General features: G+C 33.0%; 2 protein-coding genes across 2 annotated transcripts; one reads left to right on the top strand and one right to left on the bottom strand.

Annotated features, from left to right (window-relative positions):
* The first annotated feature begins 1123 nt into the window (after window positions 1-1123).
* Window positions 1124-7676, top strand: LOC136217769 (rhamnogalacturonan I rhamnosyltransferase 1). Its single transcript, XM_066004419.1, has 8 exons — window positions 1124-1836; window positions 2794-2861; window positions 2935-3023; window positions 3102-3264; window positions 5639-5928; window positions 6296-6500; window positions 6829-6986; window positions 7091-7676. The coding sequence occupies exons 1-8, from the start codon at window positions 1563-1565 to the stop codon at window positions 7362-7364; spliced, it is 1521 nt and encodes a 506-aa protein (XP_065860491.1). The 5' UTR covers window positions 1124-1562; the 3' UTR covers window positions 7365-7676.
* Window positions 7677-7888: 212 nt separating this feature from the next.
* LOC136217770 (fructose-bisphosphate aldolase-lysine N-methyltransferase, chloroplastic) lies at window positions 7889-11843 on the bottom strand. Its single transcript, XM_066004420.1, has 6 exons — window positions 11278-11843; window positions 11143-11171; window positions 10053-10264; window positions 9669-9791; window positions 8526-8930; window positions 7889-8443 (listed from the first exon to the last, which is right to left on the bottom strand). Exons 1-6 carry the CDS (start codon window positions 11745-11747, stop codon window positions 8234-8236), a joined length of 1449 nt encoding a protein of 482 aa, XP_065860492.1. The 5' UTR covers window positions 11748-11843; the 3' UTR covers window positions 7889-8233.
* Window positions 11844-20076: the final 8233 nt, after the last annotated feature.

The raw sequence follows: 20076 nt of genomic DNA, 5'->3' as shown, positions 1-20076 counted from the left end.
CATTCCCTAAAAGAGTATTTTTCCATGACAACTTTCTTCGATTTGGCGATTCTAGAAATGCACTCAAGTTCACCACACTCTCTTCAAGTAGGCCATCAATCCCTTTAGATTTCTTGCTGCTTCTACCAGCCGGAGATGACGCCATGTTCCGATTCCCACCACTTTCTTCGTCCATCACACCCTTATAAAGATACTTAAGCAATTGGGTATTTTGAATCTACACTACCCAGTTTGAGGGGCGCTAATACACATCACGTGCAAACCATGTAGGAAGCTGGTTAACATAACAACAATACAGATAATGTATAAACCATGTAGGGAGCTGTTATACAATGCAATATAATAGATAGTTTAAAAATTACTCACTCCATTCCATTATATAAGTCATTCTAAGGTATTTCACACAAATTAAGAAATATATTGGTTAACTAAAAAAAAATTCCCTCTCATGTCACTATTGGACAATAAGCATTGGAATATTAAAAAACACATGTATCAATACAAAAAATAATTCTCTTTCATGTCACTAGTGGGCAATAAGCATTGAAATCCTAGAATGACTTATATTTAAGGAAAAAACTAATTTACTAAAATGACCTATATAATGGAATGGAAGGAGTAACAATTTCACATCTTCTCTTATTATATTCTTCTCAAATCTTCTTGTAAAATTATTAGTGAAGTTTATTGTTCTTTTCTTACTCAATTTGAAGTCATAAGATCAATAATGTATATTTTAAATCAATAAATAAAAAATAACAACAATAATTTTATCAAAATCAACTATTTTCCTGTTAAAAGCTCAATTTTGAACAGCTTTAAATACTTACCTTTTCTATAAAAATAAAAATAAAAACACACTATACTTTTTATTTTATTTTTATGAAAAGCTAAAAGTTGCTCTAAAAAATAAATCCTGAGTAAAAAATTGTATTAAATTTAAAGACCTAAGAGAAGGTGAGAATAATGTAGAAAGAAGTCGTCAATTATTAGAAAATATCAAATTCAAATTTGATTAAATAATTTTCAAAACAAAAACTAAAAAATCATACCAACAACAATAAGCAAGCGTTGGATACTTCGGACCTTAATAAAATTGTCATTTAAAAATCTTCATTTATATCGAACAGCCAAACAGCTCCTTCTCTTTTCTGTATTTATTTTTTATTTTTTAGTATTTTGAAAAATTCCCAAAGAGAAAAAGAAAATTTTGCCGGAAGCGAAAATAGAGAAAAGAATAAGAAAAAACAAGTGCTGGTGTTTGGTTGGAGAAATTCATTCCTTTTTCTCCTCCTTTTTTGTATTTCCTGTCTGTTTCTTCTTTTTCCCTCGTGAATTCGCACACAAATACTCTCTCTGTATATTTCTTTCCTCTGACCGACTTCTAAAGTTTGCTAATTTTTAGGATTATCTTTGATTTCAAGATCGCCGACCGGGCTTTTTTGCTTTTACGACTTCGTTAATTGTACAATGCCATTGTTTTCTTGGAGTTTCTAATCCCTAGAAATCGATGTGGACATCTTTTCTGATGAAGCGACGATGATGAGGAGTGAAGGAAAGAAATGGAGATTAGATCCGATACTGTACAAGTGAGGTGCGATAAGGTAGGGTCTGCGGCTCCTCCAGTGATTGCTAGGACACGCGTACAGGTCTGGTTTATAAGGGTTTGCTCCAGTATTTTGTTATGGACCGGTTTGGTTCAGCTCGTCGCCGTTGGGGAGCTATGGCAACCGCGCTTTATTACCGATTTAACCAATAAAATCTCACAGATTACACCCTTCCCTCTTCATGTTCAAGTTATTGACCAACCGCCCCCTCCGCCACTTCTCCCTGCAAGTGAGTTCTTGTTCCCCTTTATTTTTTGGCGATTTACATAATGCTTCTGCATTTAGGTATATATGTCTTTCAGTACAGAGTTTCAATTGAGTAATTTGAAAGAAAGTGGTTGTTTGGGAATAAAGATAACCGAAAATGGGATATTTTAAAATTGTCTACTTGAGATGGAGGGGTGCTAATCTTACTCAATAATGTGTGATCTTGGTATACAGAAACTGGAGTAGGTGGGTTAACAAACTGTTGGAATTTTCTTTTGCTTCACCCGTTTGAATTCGTTTAATATATATAGTTAAATAGTACACGTTCATTGCGTAGTGATTATTTGCAATATGTTTACTTTATATTTTAGAGTTATTCTTAATTCCCTGATCTATCGGTGATTTGAATTGATTCTTTATCATTCTCGGGTATTCTATAAATCTATGACCATAATTGTTTAGTATCCATCACAATTAAATATTTGCAACACTTACATATTTAATTTCAGCTTAACGAATTTCTTTACTTATTTTCTGCTCATGGGCTTGACCTTGGCATCTAAGAATTTAAATACTCAAAAACTGAATGTGCATTTACTTTTATTACTTCCTTTCTATAGGTTCCTAGAAGTTATTAATTGTGATCAGAAGATTCTATTGTAGTTGGTATGTGGCTGATTTAAATTTCATCTGTGCCTGATATATGGCTTATGGATCCAAGTTCACTAGGTGCTGGTTCTGTATGCTCCTCATGGAGGTGTCACCATGTAAATATTGGACATTATTTGTTGGATTTTCATTGTATTTGAATTGAATGGTATAGGATGAATGACTTAAAAAATAATAATAATGAAATATTTCTTCTCAAATACTGGGTGGAGAAGGTTCCTGTGCGTTCCAAGATACTTTATATTATAGACATTATTAGATCCTATTTTTCACCCAAATAAATAAGATACTGACAGTGACAGTCTTGCAGGAAACTATACAAGCAATGGTTATCTTAAGGTGTCCTGCAATGGGGGCTTGAATCAAATGCGTTCTGCGGTTTGTAGTCTTTCCATTTGTTGTTTTCCTAATCATTTCTTAGATTATTGACTTGGATATTTGGGCATATTAGATATGTGACATGGTAGCTGTTGCTCGGCTTTTGAATCTCACTCTGGTTGTTCCTGAACTTGACAAGACATCCTTTTGGGCTGACGCTAGGTATATTTTGTTCTTTGCATGTCACAACATACATCTTTTGCGGTTTCTATAGCTTTTAACTCTAGCTTCATCATGCAGTAACTTTGAAGACATATTTGACGTGAAACATTTCATTGACTCTTTAAGAGATGAAGTTCGAATCGTGAGAAGGCTCCCAAAAAGATTTAATAGGAAATATGGATATAAAGTATTTGAGATGCCCCCAGTTAGTTGGTCAAATGAAAAGTACTATCTGGAACAGGTGCATATTCTTACTGATAATGTATATTAGAATGCTAGTTTTTTTTTTTTTTTTTTTTTTTTGATAGAATAGTAGAATGCTAGTTGAAAGGTCATCAGAGATCACAAATCATTTTACCACCAAGTTGTAGTTTTACCTATGTTTGGTTGGTGCTGTTCATTCCGTGAGTTAGCTGATTGAATTTCTGTATGAGTTATGTTGACGAGTGGCTTGATGAAATAGTTTCATATGCTGTGGAGGGTATGCAACTTAAAAAAATGTCTTGGCCTTTTGCCTAAAAAGCTGGTATAAGGTTAATCTGGATATTCTATAACTGTTGATTTTCTTTATGCAACTGATGGCTTGTGGCTTCATATATAGCTCTAGGACTCTAGGGGGACCCCTAATAAGTCCTGCATTGGTGAAAGGAGGATTTCTTCTTGATCTTTGTATTCGTTCAGCATTATGATAAAAGGTGCATAACTAATAAAATAATGTCATTTCGTGTGGGATAACAATCCTGGACTTGAGGTGATGGGCAGTAAAGTTAAAACAAAGTGGGTATATAAAAGACCGAGATGTTGGGTTAATAGGTATAATTATTGGCATTGGCTGGGTCATTGATGCATCATTTTAAAAATTTAGAGAAATAGGGTTGCTTGTGATTTCTCAAAAGCTGAAGTGCTGGCTGTACTCGATATATCTATATACTTCCATCTGTCTTATCTCTTCTTAAATGGGCCAAAGGTAAGAAAAAATGGAAGTAGTGCTCTCTTTTCTGTTTGTTTTCAATGCTTCCCTGCTCATTGCATCTAGTACAACTCATCTGATCACTTAAGTTATAAATTGTTTTAAATGCCTTCCTGGCTTTGTTGGTAACACAGTTAAGACAGCTCCTGCCATTATTTTATCTGAAAGTTTATTTTTTGTTGCCCCCTTCTAAATTTTCCTCTTCTTTGAGCATTAAATGTCGGAATAGATGTTGCTTAAAAACATTGTCAGGTTTTCTACTTTTTGCATGATTGATTCCTTGTTTCTGGATTGAATGTTTTCCTGTCCTCCATAATGGCTTCCTTTTCATGAATGTGTGAATTTCAAGCTGCCTTTGCTTTGTTGATTCTAAGTTAGATTAGGAGGGTCAGCTTTTTAATATTTTTTCCCTGTTATTATTATTTTTAAATCCTTACTGAATATTTGCTGTGTTTGTTTCAAACTAAGGACATTAGGTCATTATGATGTAAAATTTTATGTAACTAATTAACTTTTCATTCCCATATGGAGCTAAAGGCTCTGTGCAAAATGTTACAGGGCCAATGTATAGCCATATATCTTTGCAGCAGATGATTGGTTTCTTTCTGTTCATTTATTGCTTTGGTCTGTTTTAGGAATTCTATTCAGTGAGTTGCCAATATTGTTCACATAATAATTATGCCCTTGTCTGAAGCAAATTTCTTGTTTCTAATGCTGGTCAAGAAGAATATGCATGTACCATGATTGTGTATATGAGCAGTAAGTTGCTTTAGTCCATCTTAGCTGTCACATGCCAGCAATTATGTGCATTTCTAAGTTCTTCCCGTAGAAATAACGGATCTTTGATTTAGTCTATCCGAAATTATCCCTTAAGTAACAAGAAAGGAAGGACAGAAATTGAAAGATATTGACAGTGAAATAATTGGAAAAGACCAGTGATTCTCAGTGTTCCGAGATAAATATATTTATGTATGGCAGGATTAAATTATACTTTTTTTTTTTATCTTGACTAAAGGAGTGCTGCCAATATATAAATAAGGGTTAAGGTGCAAAAATACCCCTAACGTCTAAAATGGTGCAATTTTACCCCTAACATTGGAAGCCAGGTGCACTTTTACCCCAGTGTTGATAAATTGGGTAAATAATTTATCAAACTGTCTTCTCGGTCATGAATCTTGTCATCTACACTTCACACGTGCGTAATTTTATGAGGATGTGAAAAAAAAATACTGTCTTTTGTACGAATTAGACAAAAAAATTCAAAAAATTCAACGAATTTATAAATATTAATCTTCAATTTTATTATTAAATTATAAAAAACATGAAATCTTTTTTTAGAACGAATTGATATGCAATTGGTGCATAATAAGAAACAAAAATATATGTGTTTTATAATAGTGTCTGAAATTGACCCAAATTATCAACGTTAGGGGTAAAATTGCTCTTGGCTACCAACATTAAGGTAAAATTGCACTATTTTAGACGTTAGGGGTAAAATTGCTCCTGACACAAAATGTTAGGGGTATTTTTGCACCTTAACCCTATAAATAAAGAATACAAAACCTTTTGGTGAATTTGTGAGTTATGATATTTTTTCCTCTTTGAATAGAAGTCTTGACTCAGTTGACCTGATCTTGTGGTGCAGATTTTGCCACTTTTCAACAAGTTAAAGGTGTTGCACTTCAACAAGACTGACACTCGCTTAGCAAATAATGGGATCCCTGTTGATCTTCAGAAACTCAGGTGCCGTGCTAATTATCAGGCACTGAAATTCACCCCGAAAATTGAAAGTTTGGGGTACAAGTTGGTTCGCATTCTTCAAGAAAGGGGACCTTTTGTGGCCTTGCATTTAAGATATGAGATGGACATGTTGGCTTTCTCAGGCTGCACTCATGGCTGCACTTATGAAGAAGCTGAGGAGCTCAAGCGACTAAGGTTTGCTTCAAAGCTTATCTTTGCAATTGGATAATATATTTTAAGATCCGAGTTAACAGATTATCATCATTTAGCATATTGTGTATGCGGTGGTGAGCTGTATTATGTTCCCTTAATTCAATAGCTGCTAGGAAATATGAATAATGGGATAGAAAACCTGTAAGATTGGCAAATGACCAGATGGTTATAAAAATAAGAATATAATGTTGTCATGCGTTGGAGGTTAGCTTTTAGCAGTTAGCGGAGATAAGAACACCTTTTCATCCCTATTTGTTGCGTCTTTGCCTGAACTTATTTTTTCATACAGTTATAGTCCATATTAGAGAGATGTAATATATTTATGATTTTACCTTGTGCCTTATATCAGGTATGCATATCCATGGTGGAGGGAGAAAGAGATAGTGTCCGAAGAGAGGAGATCGCAGGGCTTATGTCCTTTGACGCCTGAGGAGACAGCATTAATTTTGCAAGCATTAGGTTTTGACAAGAACACCCAAATATATATTGCAGCTGGTGAGATATATGGCAGTGAGAGGAGACTTGCAGCTTTAAGAGCTGCATATCCAAGGATTGTGAGTTACTCATAGTTTAACTTTTCAAATTGATCTTTTGAGACTGAATCAACATTTTGCATCAGCAAGCTACAACATCAGTAAGGACTGATCAGCAATTGTGATATAGTGGCGCTCTTTCATGGGGTTTTGCCTCCGGAATAGCAAAATGGTTACTTTTTCAGATCATTGTTTGAGTTAGTCGGAACTTCATATGATTTTGGACATCCATCGAATAATTGGATGTGATTTTGAAACATGGCCTCATTGATTAGCTCAGCATAGCATCATTTATGTTTTGTTTTTATCTTGTATGTTACTTAGAATTCACTCACAAATATTGTTTCAGGTGAGAAAGGAAATGCTATTGGATCTAGAGGAGCTGCAGCAATTCCAGAATCATTCTTCTCAAATGGCAGCCCTAGATTTTATGGTATCAATAGCCAGTAATACTTTCATTCCCACATTTGACGGCAACATGGCAAAAGTAGTAGAAGGTCACCGCCGGTATGTATGCTCTTTGACATTAGGTGATTGTCATATTCATCGTCACAAGGAAAATAGTTCATTTTATTCCAAAGTAAAACTCAGATGATTTAAATCGTATGCAGATATCTCGGCTTTAAGAAGACAATCCTGCTACACAGGAGAAGAATAGTTGAACTGTTGGATTTGCATCAGAACGGGACAATCCCATGGAATGAGTTTGCAAGTGCAGTTCAAGCTGCTCATGAGAAAAGGATGGGACAGCCAATGCGGCGGAGGGTTATAGCAGATAAACCCAAGGAGGAAGATTATTTTTACGCGAACCCTCAAGAGTGCCTTTGCGAGGGAACAAATTGTGATGATTTGCTTGGCCCTAACAACTCAAGTTCGTTGTTGTGATGGTTTCCTTGCCATTGAGAAGCTGGGTGTACAGATCATGTTGCTTCCTTGGCAGAGCCTCTAATGACTAATGTATACACACACCTTAGAGCTTGTGAGAAATGGCGAAAAAGAATCCTGGAATCTCTATTTAGGCAGTCGAAGGTTGTCTTCAATTTTTTTGTCGATATATATATATATAATATTTTTTTATTGTTATTTTTTTACAAGTGAAGGTTTGTTAATGGTATAGTTTCACCATTTAGAAACACGTGTACCATTCTTATTCTTTTAAATCATAATTTATGTGAAGAAAACTTCATGAGTTGAGCATATTGTACTATCATAAGTTCACTATCTTGTAAAATCAGGAATAGAAGTGTCGCTATTGGGCTAGAATTTGGAGGATTGGAATCTAAGAACTAAAAGTAGATTTTGCTTAGAGTTGTCAATTTAAGCAGACATGATCTGTGTGTCAATCCGCTCAGCATTACTGTTTGGCATAGTTATTATTTTTATTGCATTTATTTATACCATATAGGATATATGGATAACATAATCAGATTATGACACAACGAACCGTTATTGTATTCACATATTGCAACAATCTTTCAAACACAAGGTATTTCCTATGCATAAGATGCTATCATACACATTGCCGTTCCTGTTGCTAAAACATACAACTCAACCTATCTAGGCAGCAGAAAGTAAAGAAATAAACCAAGCGACTGATGCAAAACTGGAACTTGTAAGCTTGTTTTGAAGGTGCTGGTTAAGGATGATGCCTTTCGTTTCCTTTCTCGATGCAAACAACTTCACATGCAGTTGCCTTACCTTGTTGGAGTAAAGTGAAGATGATAACTTCTTCCATATTTTGATACAGTTCTCTATTAGGACTCCCAAAAGATGATATCTCCTTGCTCCCCAACTAGACCAAGATCTTTCAGCCTTCTTTCTTGGTAATATTCTACTTCATCCAATCCCGACTCCCTCTGCTCGAATATCCCATCAATTTGCTGCAGTACCTTCTTTTCTCCTGCTCTTATTCCCACTGCAATCTCAAGTCGGGGGCTAAGATCTGCCTCTCCTAACTTCTCATCCTGGAATATACGTTTCTGTTTCGTTATAACAAGCAAAAAACTACACATACTACTCTAGATATCAATGTGGATCGTAAATTACCTCTTCGACAGTGGTAGGATATCCTGAAAGAGCAGATTTACAGGCATCTCGGACCACACGGCATATGAGCTCTTCATTAGCACGACTTACAGGCAATTCAAGGTGGCCCCAAATTGCATTTCTGAAAATAGATTCTAGGAGGAAAGCATCAGTACCCCCAAGTGCTACCAGCCGTAAATATGGAAGCAATGTTGGTGGAAGAGGACTCCCAAAAACAATATCAAAATCTGCACTCTCACCCAACCCATTAGTTTCAGCAATGTCCAGCTTGTCTTCCAAAAATGGGTCCGTCTCGGATATCTGAAGCGTCAAGGTATATGTATTCCGGGATGTGTTTGGTTCTATAAAGCCATAGTCTAGAGCCAACTCGGCATTGCTCTTGTTCAAATCATATTGGATGAGAACCTATTCAACAACTCTCCAGCTTAGTCACAATGAATTGGCACTCACAAGATCACTAGTCAAACATATGATTGAAGGTTCTTTCTTTGAGTAACTTCTCCAGGAAAATTAATCGGGTAAAATACATCCATGGCCCCTGAACCCCTAAACTTTATTTTGTGACATATAAGTCCTTGAACTCTACATTATACTAACATTAATGTCCAAATCACAGAAAAACCATTTAAATAATTAACGAAATGATGACTTGGACAAGATGGACTAAATCATTGACTCTATTTTTATCCATGTCACCATAAATTATGGCCAAATACCTATTCCAAGTCATCACTTTGTTATTTTTTTTAACGGATTTTCTTTGATATGGATTTTAATATTAATATAATATCAAGTTCAAGGACTTTTATGTGAAGAAATGAAGTTTAGGGGCAATAATGTTAGTAGCGATGTAGTTTAGGGGGCCATGAATGCATTTTACACAAAATTAATCTCCAGAATTTGTCTTTCACACATCTTAACCCTCCTAATTTTTTAAAGCATTTTCTCTAACCTATTCCTGTTCACTTAAAATTTTATGAGATATTGTTATATTTGCAGTTTTCTTACATATGAAACATTTGCACTGTACACATAACCTCTCAATCAGAAAAAAAAGGCATATATCAGAACTGCTCAATATAAACAGAAATTGGTAATCAATATTTCGGAAGACATTATTATCAAAGAGGTAAAATATTTTACCTGCTCACCAGCTTTGACAGCAATTGGCGACCGGAGAGAAAATAGAAGCTCTCTGGAAAAAATACCTCCTCCCTTAATCTCATATGCATAATCTTCTGTTGTTATAGCAGGGCTGTGGTTGATCTGTTAGTAAAAAAAAATACAATTTGGACTGAATGACAACCATTAAAAAGTAAAATGGAGCTGTTCTAAATCATGGATTATAATATAAATTAGTGGCGAACTATAAATTAATTAATGTGTGTTTGGAAACAATTAATAACTAGTATTTTGATAGCCATGAAACTTTCTTGCATAGCAAAGCAGCAAAATTGAATAAGGAAAAATTTGTGCATTTTGACTTGCAGCTGAAAATTGAGCTCAGAGAAAAATGAAAAACCTTACCAAGTCTGCAAGGGGAATCAGAACGAGATTTTGTCCACGAAGACGAGAAAATGCTCTTGACCTTAGCAGCCCATATGCCCAATAGAAGTCATCCAATGTTATAGGTGAAGGAAAGAGCTTTTTATGAGGGTTAAGAATTTCCTCTTCTAGTTTTTGAAATTCCCGCTGCAAAAATTGTTTTACACCCAAAGTTGTGCTCAACAGCTGGGATCCTACAAGAATCCAAGAAAATTAAAATGATCTCAGATCAGGAAGGAAGGCAAACTCTCCTTTCAACATTCATTATGTGATTTTATAGTCTTTGTTAGTTACTTTTTTTTTTCTTCTTTTTTATCATTTGTTAATTAGAATGGCTAAGAATGAAGCTTATTTAACTAGGAAAATTTTCAACCTTGATTTTCAAACTATATTCATATCAACCAAAGTATCACGTTTTCAGTCTGTCAATTTCTGACGCACAACAACATTTTTTGTAGAGAGAGCCCATGTAATCAGTGGCTGAACCAGGATCATCGGATGAGCAGGAGCTCAAATATTTAATAATAAAATTTTCAAAACGTTAATAAGAAAAGTAATTTGCCCATTCTTGTAGTAACAAAGCCGACAACTAGCAAATTCAACAATCATTCATCACAGTACCAAATTCAACTCAATATTCATAAATGAGAAACTCATCTTCTCAAATTTAACAATCAAAACTCTAAATTCATTCATCAAAGTAGCAAATCAATCTAGATTCTCAAAACATTCATCAAAGTACCAAATCAATCTCAATTCTCAAAGTTATCATCAAAGTAGAAAATCAATCTCAATTCTCAAAACAACAGTCATCAAAGTACCAAATCAATCTCAATTCTCAAAGTACCAAATTCCAACACGGGGCTCGAAAATTATTTTGAACCAAATTCCACAGTAATGCCCTGTTAGTTCCGCCACTGCATGTAACACTAAACCATTATCATTTTTTATTGTATTTATATCATATATATTCATGTAAAATATATAGTTATAATACGATTATGACACAAACAAATTTTTGACACCCTATGGCAACGTAACACAAATTACGCAGAGGCAAAAAACAACTAACCTTCAAGCTCCTTGAGCTCCTCTTCTGACCTGCACTGGAATAACCAAAACAGCATTTCATCAACCCCAAAAATCATGAAGAAAATGGAGATCAGATTTCTAGAAAAAAATAAATTGCAGAGCAAGTAAATCCCACCAATATATAGTGGAATTCGTAGTTTCAGGAAGTATATCCAAATAAGGCCGCCAATTAGAATCCTCTTTTAGCTTCTCTCTGATCAAGAAAAGTGCAACAGATATCCAAGGCTTGATTCCACTACACACTTTCCCAATTTCAGAAGCCGAGACTGCATCTGGATTTATCCAAAGTTTTTTAGGGATCTCCAAAACCACTTCATTTTTCGAAATGTCTCGCTGTGCAATCAGCCCCAGACCTTCGAGGACCACACCTGGCCTCGCCGGGGACTTGGCGGACACAACGCCTTGGTCAGTTAGCCATTGCCAGAAGGTTTGAAGTTGTGGTGGAGCTGTAATTGTTGATGATTGGAGAGATGAGGTTATAAAGAAGGGTCTTTTGAAGTGAGGATGTTGGCTTTTCTTAATGGAAGAAAAAGGTTTTAAAGGGGAACTGAAAGTGGAAGAAGAGAGAGTGAAGGGTGTTGCCATTTTTGTGAGTACACAACTGGATGTTGGTTTTAATGGGATAACCAGAAGAATCTTTGCAGCCTTGCTTGAGTTGAGACTGCGGATATCTAGATGATAATAACGATAGGGAAATTTACATAGACAATTATATTAATTCATAACTTTAAATTATATCAAATTAATAAAACAATTTGGTAAAGGCTATGCTTACTTTGTTTTTAACAAAGTAAGTCTTACTTTGTGTGTTTTCACCATTAGATTAATTTTCTAATCCATCATCCAATGGTGAAAACACACCAAGTAATGGTACTTTGTCAAAAACAAAGTAACTATAGAAGGCACCATTACTTTTTAGTTTAAAGAATTAAAATTTAAGTTTATAAAAAAAATTAGTGCTAAAATATTATATAAGGTTTATGATTTATAAATTTGAGTTTAGAATTTTTAAATTAAAAATAAAAATATACTTTATTTATTATATATGACATATTTAAAATTAAATTTGATAATTTGATTTAACTGTAATTTTAAATTTAATTATGATATTCATATAAGAAGTCTATTATTATATTTGTTTTTATATAATCTTGATTTTTAATTAGAAAAAATACAAAATAAATAAATTATGTGGTTTGCTTAAAAGTTTACAGAAAAAATAAACTTTTAAATGACGTGATTATTTTGTAAATTGATTAAATCGTAATGTCTATTTTTATATTTTTTTAATATTTATAATATTTATCTTTTAAAATCAATAAAATATTATTTTACATTATTAAAATAATTAATTTAATTTTAATATTTTTTTGAAATTACTTTTTATGTATTTTTTTTTTATTTTTAATATTATGATTAATTAAAATTATTTGTATTAATATTTTAATAAGGTGAAATTTGATTTTTTTTTTTGTTAAAATTTCATCGCTAAATAAATATGTCATTAATAATTTCAAACCTACATATAAAAAACTCGAAAGTTCTCCATAGATTTTAAGAATAAAGTATATAAAAAAAATATCATACAATTTGACCTATTTAAAAATATAATTTTCAATATCCGTCAAAATGCAAAAACATTTTGTAATCAAAACACGCATCTTGTCTCTAAAAAGCAATACATTTACAGTTACAGTGGACATTCGGCCATTTCTAAACACAAGTAATGGGATGTATAGGTTTCAGTGGTCTTTCATGAATGTTATGCAAACTCATATGATAGAGTTGGTTATGATAACCATTTTCATGTACAAAAACGAGTTCAAATCAAGTTACAAACAGATTCCAAATATTTATAAAATTCAAGAATTACTTTTCTTAGGTAAAGATGATAAGAAATCTCTAAGTTCAGGTGGTGAAGTTCTTAGCCTAGTGGTTGAGAGTTTACCTATGCCTTGGGAGGTCATGGGTTCGAATCACATCCGGGTCTGGTGGGATTTTTCTTTCTTCTTTAATGTAAGCGCATTGCGCAAATTTTATTTAAAAAAAATCTCTAAGTTCAGGTTTAATTAACAACCTAGTTAGCTAAGACCGCCTATGAATGTACGGTAAGAAATCAAGATCAATATTCTTAAGGTCTATCCAAGCTTCGAGCATGGCAATCTTCTTGACGCTAAGTTCATCCTTCCTTGCACTTCCTCTTTTTGGGGATGAACTTTTCTCTCCATGAATTTCAAATTCTCTAAAGTCTTTCGTCGGTGAATTATTTAAGTAGATATTTTAAAAAATAGATCACCGACACATGTGGATCGGTGATGTTGTCGGAATTTCCGACACATAACGCCGACTACAATTTGTGTCGGTGAAATTTTTGTGTCGGTAAAAATTTCTCGCAGCTGCTTACCTATGAGGTCAACACCGAGACAGGTGAATCTGTCGGAATTCCGTCGGTGATAGCGATCACCGACGCAAATTAGTCCATCACCGACGAATTGTTCCTGTTGGTGATACCGTTTTTTCTTGTAGTGCAGTCTTTTCCGATCAATCACTTACATCTCAGCACAAATTTTGACAATTTTCTCCTTTAAATCCTAGATAGTCTTTTCTTTCTTCCTATATGCCTCTTGCTTTCCTTGATCTAGTATAATGTTAGTATTGGCTCACTTACTCATAAGTGATAACTTTGTTTTTCTAAACATCTCTTGTACAAAATATGGATGTTGTTTTCATGTTGAAGATACATGCCGATATCAAAATTTAAATCTTCATATGAAATAGAAACCGTACGGGCTAAAGAAGCAAGAACTTCCTAGCTTTCAGTAGAGTGAAAGACGATGGATATGACTGACATAGTTGGCTTTAGACTCTCCATTTGTCTTTGATCCTGTTAGAAACGAGTATAGGACTGTTGTATTTTTTTTTAATTATTGTTCCTTATTTTTAGGAATTAGTTTTTTCATGTTATGTATTCATGCTACCGGGACTTTAGAGACCAAACCAATAACTTCAATTACTAGAGACGTTATAAGGTTTTATATGTTTGGAAAAGTACTGCCTGAAATTAAGAAAAAATGTCAGATATCCAATATAAAAAAAAAGTGCATCAAGTCATAAATTTAAATTCAACTAGATCCTTTTGTATAAACATACACAATATGAAATAACATTGAAAGTCACATTCATGTATATATAAACCAATTAAGAGTCTAATATAAATGATACTAATTTATAACAAATTTGCCTTTAATATTATAAATGATATAAGAGTCTAATATTGACCATGAAGTCGATTTTGGATGGGTTTGTTTTTCGTTGTTGTGTCAAAAACAGTTTTAAATATTATTTATTATTGCTCTATCACGATCTATGATATTGAAGATGCAGATTCAAACTTTTCTCATGTAATTTTGAATTGTAATTATTTATTTACTTATGTAGAAATATACTACTCCCTCCGTTCTCAAATAAGTGTCGTTTTAGATAATTGTTTTTGCTTTTTTAAGTATCGTTTTCGTTTTTCAATAAAATTCAGTATAGTTTTTTGGTCTAAGCATTTAAATTTTGTCTTGATTTATGTGTTATTTAAGCTTTCAAAGTTTTTTCTCCAACCATTATAGGAGAGAAAATTTTTATTTAGTTAATCCAGGTAAATTTATTAATTTAAGTACATATTAATTGTGTTTCTTAATTTGTGTGAAAAACTCTAAAACGACACTTATTTGAGAATGGAGGAGGTATTTCTTTTCTATGAATAACAAATTTTCTTCCAAAAAGGAGAGTCTAAGGCCTTGTTTGATAAAGCACTTAATTGCTTAAATTAAAATGTTAAGCACTTATTTAATTTAAGTGCGTTTGATAACAGTTGTTTTTTCACCACTTAAATTAGTTAATTAAGTTAAAAACCACTTATTTTGATAAGTCAAAATATTTAACTTATCATTTTAAGTTAAACATTATCAACTCATACTTTTTTAAAAATTAAATCATTCAATATTTCTAGCACTTATAATATTCAGCACTTAAAATTCAGTACTTATTTTTTCAGCACTTAATTTTCAGTTTTATCAAACAGCACCTAATATTGACAAACGTCTAAAATTTCACACATTGTTTACAGAATCATATTTTTTAATCGTAAATTATGTTATCTCCATTGTAAATATGTCTTATGTTATCAAAAACATATATGTACAAATGAAATTTTTTTCTCCTGTGTTTAGCATGTTTTGAACAAAAAAATCTCAAATATTTCACCGAGAACAAAGGCATTTTGTCTTTAAATCTATCATAAAATCACAAAAAAAAAAAAAATGCAATTGAACTAATTGATATTCAACTAGTATAAAAATATCTATTTTTTAATGATATATAAAATAGGTCCTAACTTAATTGTTAATATTATGTTTTCCACTGTACTATTTATAACGTTAAAATATTCACTCCGTCCTATAAATATATGCAAAAAATGTGTCTACATAATTAACAAGAATACATTAAATATTATTGATATTTTTCTTATATATCCTCAATTAGGAGTGTTAATATGGGTTCGTAGGTTTTAAACGGACCGTGTCAACCTACTCTTTAGGTCAACCCTAACCCAATTCTTTTAATAAACGCGTTGACATGACATGACACGACTCGACTCGATAACTCGTTTATTTAAATGAATAAATCATGAGTGAAGAATTAACACAACTCGTTTAAGCCATTAACTTGTTATATATCAAAATCTGCTAAAAGTTATATGACCCATCAACCTATTAACCCATTATATATTAAAATAAACTAAAAAGGTTAAATAACTCATTTACCCTTTTAAATTTCAACAAAATCAAAATATAAAAGGGAGAAATTAGATCTACCAGAAGAAATTTATGGAGTCTAAAATTTAAAAAAGTGATATAGATATGGAACAATTACTATCATTACCCATAACAATATATAATATTTACAAGACTTATACGGGTCAAACGAGTTACATAGGTCGTGTTAGATGGGTTAACAGGTTGGGTCGACACGACCCGCCAACCCTCCTAAAAGTACATGGGTTGCAATGAATTCACTGGTCAATCCGTGACCTGACATGTTTAATATACGAGTTAAACGTGTTGACCCATTTGATCCATTTATAACTCGAACCTGTTAGCGATATTTTCGAAATATGCTAATTTCAACCTTGTCACGTGTGGTTAGAGTGCGGACGTGCCAGAGAAATTATTTCTCAATTATGAAAGACGGTTAAGTTTATGAAATTGTGCGCCAAAAAACATGAATTCTAATCGAAACGATTGGCGAGGGACGCAAGGATTGAAAAAGTCCCTCTTGGGTCTCTAGCGCCGTTATAAAAACTTTGCTAGATTAATTATTTTTATTTAAGCTAAGCGTGTAAATTGAAGACGGATAAAATAAAAAAAATTAAAAGTGCGAAATTGACACGAGATTTGGTAAAAAAAATTGGTATTTTATTGATTTGATCAATGTTTGAATACATATGTTCAAAAAGCATGAAATTGAAAATGAATTACAATTGAAAAATTTCTATACTAAACATATAGACAATCAATTGAATTGGGAAAAAAACAAATCAATACAAGGAATTGAAATGCAATTAAAATAAAATTGAAATTCAATGACAAACTCGGAGCCACAATAGCTATCTCGGCTGGACGTTGAATTTTGATTTCGGCTTGAAGTTCTCGGAGCACTGCGGTCAGTTGGGCTTGTATGGTATACGATCTTGGCAATGTCAGAACGTGTGGTAGGCAAATGGGGCAGATTTAACCTTTGACTTCGGTGGGCTCGATTGAGTGCTTAAGAACGCGGAATTGGACGAGTAAATAGGCTAAATTTAACTTCGGGAGGTCATGAACAAACTTCTATAAGGGATCGAGAGCTAAAACGGAATCTAAATGGACGAAATTGAGTTTTGAAAACAACTGGACGAATCTGGAAAATTCTGGGAACAGACTAGCTAAAAGAATTTGGGCTGTAAAGATTGGCTTGTAACTATAGTTTCTGAGCACGGAATTGGAAAAATAAATATACTAGATTGAAATTCAAGACGTCAGGAACAACTTTGTTGAAGGGATCGAAAGCAAAAAATGAATTTAAATAGACGAAATCAGGCTTTGAAAATACTTGGACGAATCTGGAAAAATTAACTTGCAAAATAATTATAGCTAAGGAATTGAGTAAACTAAAGGCTTAGGAATGCTAAATTGAATTGAAAAACTTGAAAAGAGGCTTGAATTAAAGCTAAAGCACACTAAAAGAGCTAGAAAAAGGAAAGGAGAACTAAGAACTTGAAGAACAAAGAACAAAAACTAGGATTTAAGCATTGGAGCTTTGAGAGGGGGTTTGTGTATTGAATGAGTGTGTTTGAGTTGAGTGTGGGAGGGTCTATTTATAGTTTTTTGAAAGGGCATTTTGGGTAATTAATTATCAACTAACCCTTATTTTTCTCTCTAACTTTGCCCACTAACTTGCCACCTCACTAACTTCCTCAACCTCCACCAACCACTACCAACTTCCATGCCACATCACCCCACTACCTTGTGGTTAGAGAGAATTTTAAGGCTTGGGCCTAGATGTGGGGATGGGCTAGGCTTCGTAGGTTAGCTCGTAGTTGTGTTCGGGTGCGTTTGGAGAAGTCGGGTGGACCGAAATGAGTTCCAGGCGAGGACTGATCTCTCGTTTGCCATGCTGACTTCCAGCTCGCCGAGCTGGAGGTCAGTTTACATATATATTTATTTTTATTTTCCATTCATCATTATTATTTTTCTAGAAAAAATAAAAACTATACCCTAAAATTAAACTCAAGCTTTCTATATACATAAAATAAAATTTATTTTATTTTGGGCCAACAATTGCCCCCATATTTTGTGCATAAATGAAATAGCAAAAATAAAATTTATGCATAAAAGAAGTTTTTATTAAATGTCTTTTTTTTTCATCAAGATAATAGAGAAAGAATCCTACAGGATTTTTAGAATTTGAATCCCTTAAAACTCTCAATCTTGATCAATTGCAATTCTTCTTCCTCTTTTACGCTTTTTTTTTTGTTTCTGCCATTTTCTTTTCTCAAAGCTCAACAAATATTCAGAATCAAGCTATCAATTTTTCAATTATGGGTATGCAAACTATCTTTTCTTCTCTATTTTCTTTCTTTGTTGATTTTTCTTTTGCTTTTGTGTTAATTTTGTCACACCCGATCCTAAACGACCTCAATCGGCATCGGGCGTGAAATAGAAAGATCATAATCAATACTTAGGAGTCTCCAATTTAACCAAATATCCTTATATTACAATTGCAATACCAAAGTTCTAACCATAATTCTAACAATAAGCAGCCAGCTTCCAAAAATACTCGCCTAAACGGTCGGTATCATTCTCTATATCCTGTCACCTAAAAACATTAAAACATTTAAAAATGTGAGACAAAAATCTCAGTAAGAAACTATCAGCTATAAAAACCCAACTTTACTTAACATAGCTACATATATACATTTGTAAAGGGATTTAATCAAAACCTTATAAAATATACTCAAACTTAAGGTTATAAGATAGTCATCAAAACCTTATAAAATATTCTCAAAACTTAAGTTCATAAAATAAAATTTGTGTATGTGTATCCATCCTCGAATTCCACCCGTGTAGATCAAACATCAATCATAACAATATCGAGATATCTCATTTATATCTCGTTCCTTGCCTAACAGTTAGGACTACCAGCCGTGCACTCTGGCCATACCGCCATTAGATATGGTCTTACAACTTACAACTCCTACCCCGGGCAATCCTAGATGGACAAAACCATTTTATCTTTCGAAACATCACAACTCATAAAAATCATATTTGGACTTCAATCCAAAATAATAACAACAATAACCGCAACAGATTTCTCAATCCAAAAACAATTCGTAAGAAATCATCAAATTCATTTTATTCAATATATATATATATATATATATATATATATATACATTGAAACCAAAAACATATATGTATATATGTAAATCAACCAACTTAAACCTTAAATCAACATAATCAAGTAAAATCTGAAATTCACATAGAAGCATAGTCAATAGCTTCATTTGAACCATAATTTCACAATAAAAACAAGATCTTGAAAAACCCCAATTTATAAAATACCTGTATAAACCCTAAAATATCAATTTCTGAAAATTCTTTGATTATATATATATATCTATATTCATAAAACACAAAATATAGTTGATAGTTACTTACCTTGGCTATTAATTGAAGAAAACACACCCGTACAATTCTCCTCTAAATCCCGTCTAAGACGTTTCCCTCCAAACACTGCCGAAACTCAAAAACTCTTCGGTTAGGACTTAGATCTATATATAAGGATACTATGGTTCCAATTTCAAGTGATTCGGACGATCGAATCTTCGTAAATCAAATAAACGGTGAAGAAACGGTTCAACAATGATGAATGAGATGAAGAGGCAGAGAAAGAAAAGAAAAAGGAAAAATGAAAACAAAGGTGATGATGCGAATTCTCTGGAAATATATATCCAAATCTGGATGAAATCCAGTTTGATCCTCCATCTTTATATAATCTTTTTAAAATTACCCTAAACTTTTAATTTACACATAAAACTCTCAAATTAACTCCAAACTTTTTCTATAGCACCAAATTAACTTCACACACTCAATAATTATAATATATACTAATATTAAAATATAAATTTTAGAAATTTAGACACGGACGTGACAAATTTTACCGCATGTAGAATTATGTTTATTGAAAAACTGATAAATGGAATTGGAATTCAATGTAAGAGTTTTAGAACTACCACATGTGGGTGAAATTTTATTGCTGAAATTTTGTATCTGTCTGTCACAGCTAGACCTGTCCATGGGCCGGGTTGGGCCGGGCTCGGGCC

The sequence above is a fragment of the Euphorbia lathyris genome, chromosome 2, assembly GCF_963576675.1.
Source record: "Euphorbia lathyris chromosome 2, ddEupLath1.1, whole genome shotgun sequence".
Classification (NCBI taxonomy): domain Eukaryota; kingdom Viridiplantae; phylum Streptophyta; class Magnoliopsida; order Malpighiales; family Euphorbiaceae; genus Euphorbia; species Euphorbia lathyris.
Note: the sequence above shows the minus strand (reverse complement) of the source record. Positions and strands in the feature narration are given on the sequence as shown.

Bases quoted from the DNA above. Each gene is read 5' to 3' on its own strand.
- LOC136217769 (XM_066004419.1), top strand. From the start codon at position 1,563: ATGGAGATTAGATCCGATACTGTACAAGTGAGGTGCGATAAGGTAGGG. The intron at 1,837-2,793 runs GTGAGTTCTTGT...ACAGTCTTGCAG, and splicing joins TCCGCCACTTCTCCCTGCAA to GAAACTATACAAGCAATGGT. The intron at 6,987-7,090 runs GTATGTATGCTC...AATCGTATGCAG, and splicing joins GTAGTAGAAGGTCACCGCCG to ATATCTCGGCTTTAAGAAGA.
- LOC136217770 (XM_066004420.1), bottom strand. From the start codon at position 11,747: ATGGCAACACCCTTCACTCTCTCTTCTTCCACTTTCAGTTCCCCTTTA. The intron at 9,792-10,052 runs GTAAGGTTTTTC...TTTTACTAACAG, and splicing joins TGATTCCCCTTGCAGACTTG to ATCAACCACAGCCCTGCTAT. The intron at 8,931-9,668 runs GTAAAATATTTT...GTTGTTGAATAG, and splicing joins CTGTCAAAGCTGGTGAGCAG to GTTCTCATCCAATATGATTT.